Here is a 1,610-nt window from a genome sequence, read left to right as displayed (position 1 = left end):
GATGCTTTAAGAACTATTGAATATACAAAAGATACAACTTGAACCCTTCGTAAAATACTCTGATTTAATGTTTGGTTTGCTTGCCAGTGACCCATCAAAGATTTCAAGATCTTAAAATGAATTAAAATAAATTATAGCTGAAATTTCAAGTAACTAAAATCAAAAGAAATTATAGAATTCCCATATGCTAGTCAAGTTGGATACTAACATAAAATGAAATTAAAAAAAAATGTCACCAAGTCCTGGCTTTGGTAGCATGGGGGGTGGGTTCAATTTCGCATAGGCTTCCAAAGGAGAGAAGAATTGGGATAGAGTAAGCCATCTTTAACCACAAAAAAAGAAACAAAAAAGTTTAAAAACTAATTTGAAGTACTAAAGTCATGTCATCCACAAAGAACGTTCTAGAACAAAAGACATTTGTAGTACTAAGCCATGATAGATGACATAATAGATAATATTAGGTAGTTGCAAATTTATTACTTCTTTCTTTTCCTCCCGAAGAAAAGAAAAGAAAATAAAAAAAATAAAAACCAAAAAACCATCCATCACCACCGTCCATTCTTTGTTTGATTTCAGCTGGTCAGGACACGATCTCATCATTCATCTCTGGCCATCCATCATGCGGACAAAGTCTTCGAAGCAGACGAATCCATCGCCGTCCGTATCGACCTCACCGATCATACGTCGGCAGTCCTCCAGCGTCCACCCATCGTCCCCCAGCGTCACGAAAACCCCCAGCAGCTCCTCCGCCGAGATCTTCCCGTCGCCGTCCGCGTCAAAGACGGCGAAGGCCTCCCGGAGATCGCCCCCCGCCGGCGGCCCGAAAGCCGACCCGATCGCCCCGAACTCCTCCAAACTGATGCACCCGTCGCCGTCGAGGTCCACCTCCGCCACCATCGACGCAACCTCCTCCTCCGTGGGCGGATCCGCGCCGCCGAGCCCGCGGAGGACGGCCTCGAGCTCCTGCCGCGTGATCTTGCCGTCGCGGTCGCGGTCGAAGACGGCGAAGAGGTCGGAGACGGATGAGGAGGCGGGTGAGAGGAGCCAGAATTCGCCGGATCCGGCGACGGAGGGTGGTTTCCCGGCAGGGAGGATGGAGCGAGGGGTGGAGTGGAGGCAGGAGGAGGTGGAGTCGTCGGAGGAGGAGGAAGTGGCGGTGGAGGCGAAGAAGGCATCGCGGCGAGAGATCGAACGGCTCTTCTTCTTCTTCGAAGACTTCTTGGAGGAGCCGAAGAAGGCCCCCACGGAGAGTTTCATGGCTTCTTAGATTTGGGGGGAGGGAACGGGGGAGAGAGAGAGATAGAGGGCAGCTGAGGAGAGGCTTCGGGGTTGGGACGGGGGCATTAAAAAGGGAGAGAGGTGTGTTCGTTGTGGGGAAGGGAAGTGAGCTTCGAGGAAGCTTCGTTCGAGGATTTTCGGCGCAATTATTTTCCATCGACCAATCTTTGTCATTGATTTTTTTATTCTTTTTTGAGACGTGGTAGGGGGAGTTTTTAATTTGTATTGCTTTACTTTTGGTAGCTTGGAATGGTAATTCCCATAAAGGGTAAATAATATTTTATATTTAATCTTGATTTAATATCTCCGTATCAATTACTTTAACGGTAATC

The 1,610-nt window shown here is 47.8% G+C and overlaps 1 protein-coding gene across 1 annotated transcript; it reads right to left on the bottom strand.

Annotated features, from left to right (window-relative positions):
- Window positions 1-399: 399 nt before the first annotated feature.
- On the bottom strand, window positions 400-1,328 carry LOC105057652 (calmodulin-like protein 3). The gene has a single exon (XM_010940323.3). It carries the CDS (start codon window positions 1,255-1,257, stop codon window positions 601-603), a length of 657 nt encoding a protein of 218 aa, XP_010938625.1. The 5' UTR covers window positions 1,258-1,328; the 3' UTR covers window positions 400-600.
- Window positions 1,329-1,610: the final 282 nt, after the last annotated feature.

Source organism: Elaeis guineensis, chromosome 14 (assembly GCF_000442705.2).
Source record: "Elaeis guineensis isolate ETL-2024a chromosome 14, EG11, whole genome shotgun sequence".
Classification (NCBI taxonomy): domain Eukaryota; kingdom Viridiplantae; phylum Streptophyta; class Magnoliopsida; order Arecales; family Arecaceae; genus Elaeis; species Elaeis guineensis.
The sequence above is the reverse complement of the archived record's forward strand: the minus strand, read 5'-3'. Positions and strand labels throughout refer to the sequence as shown.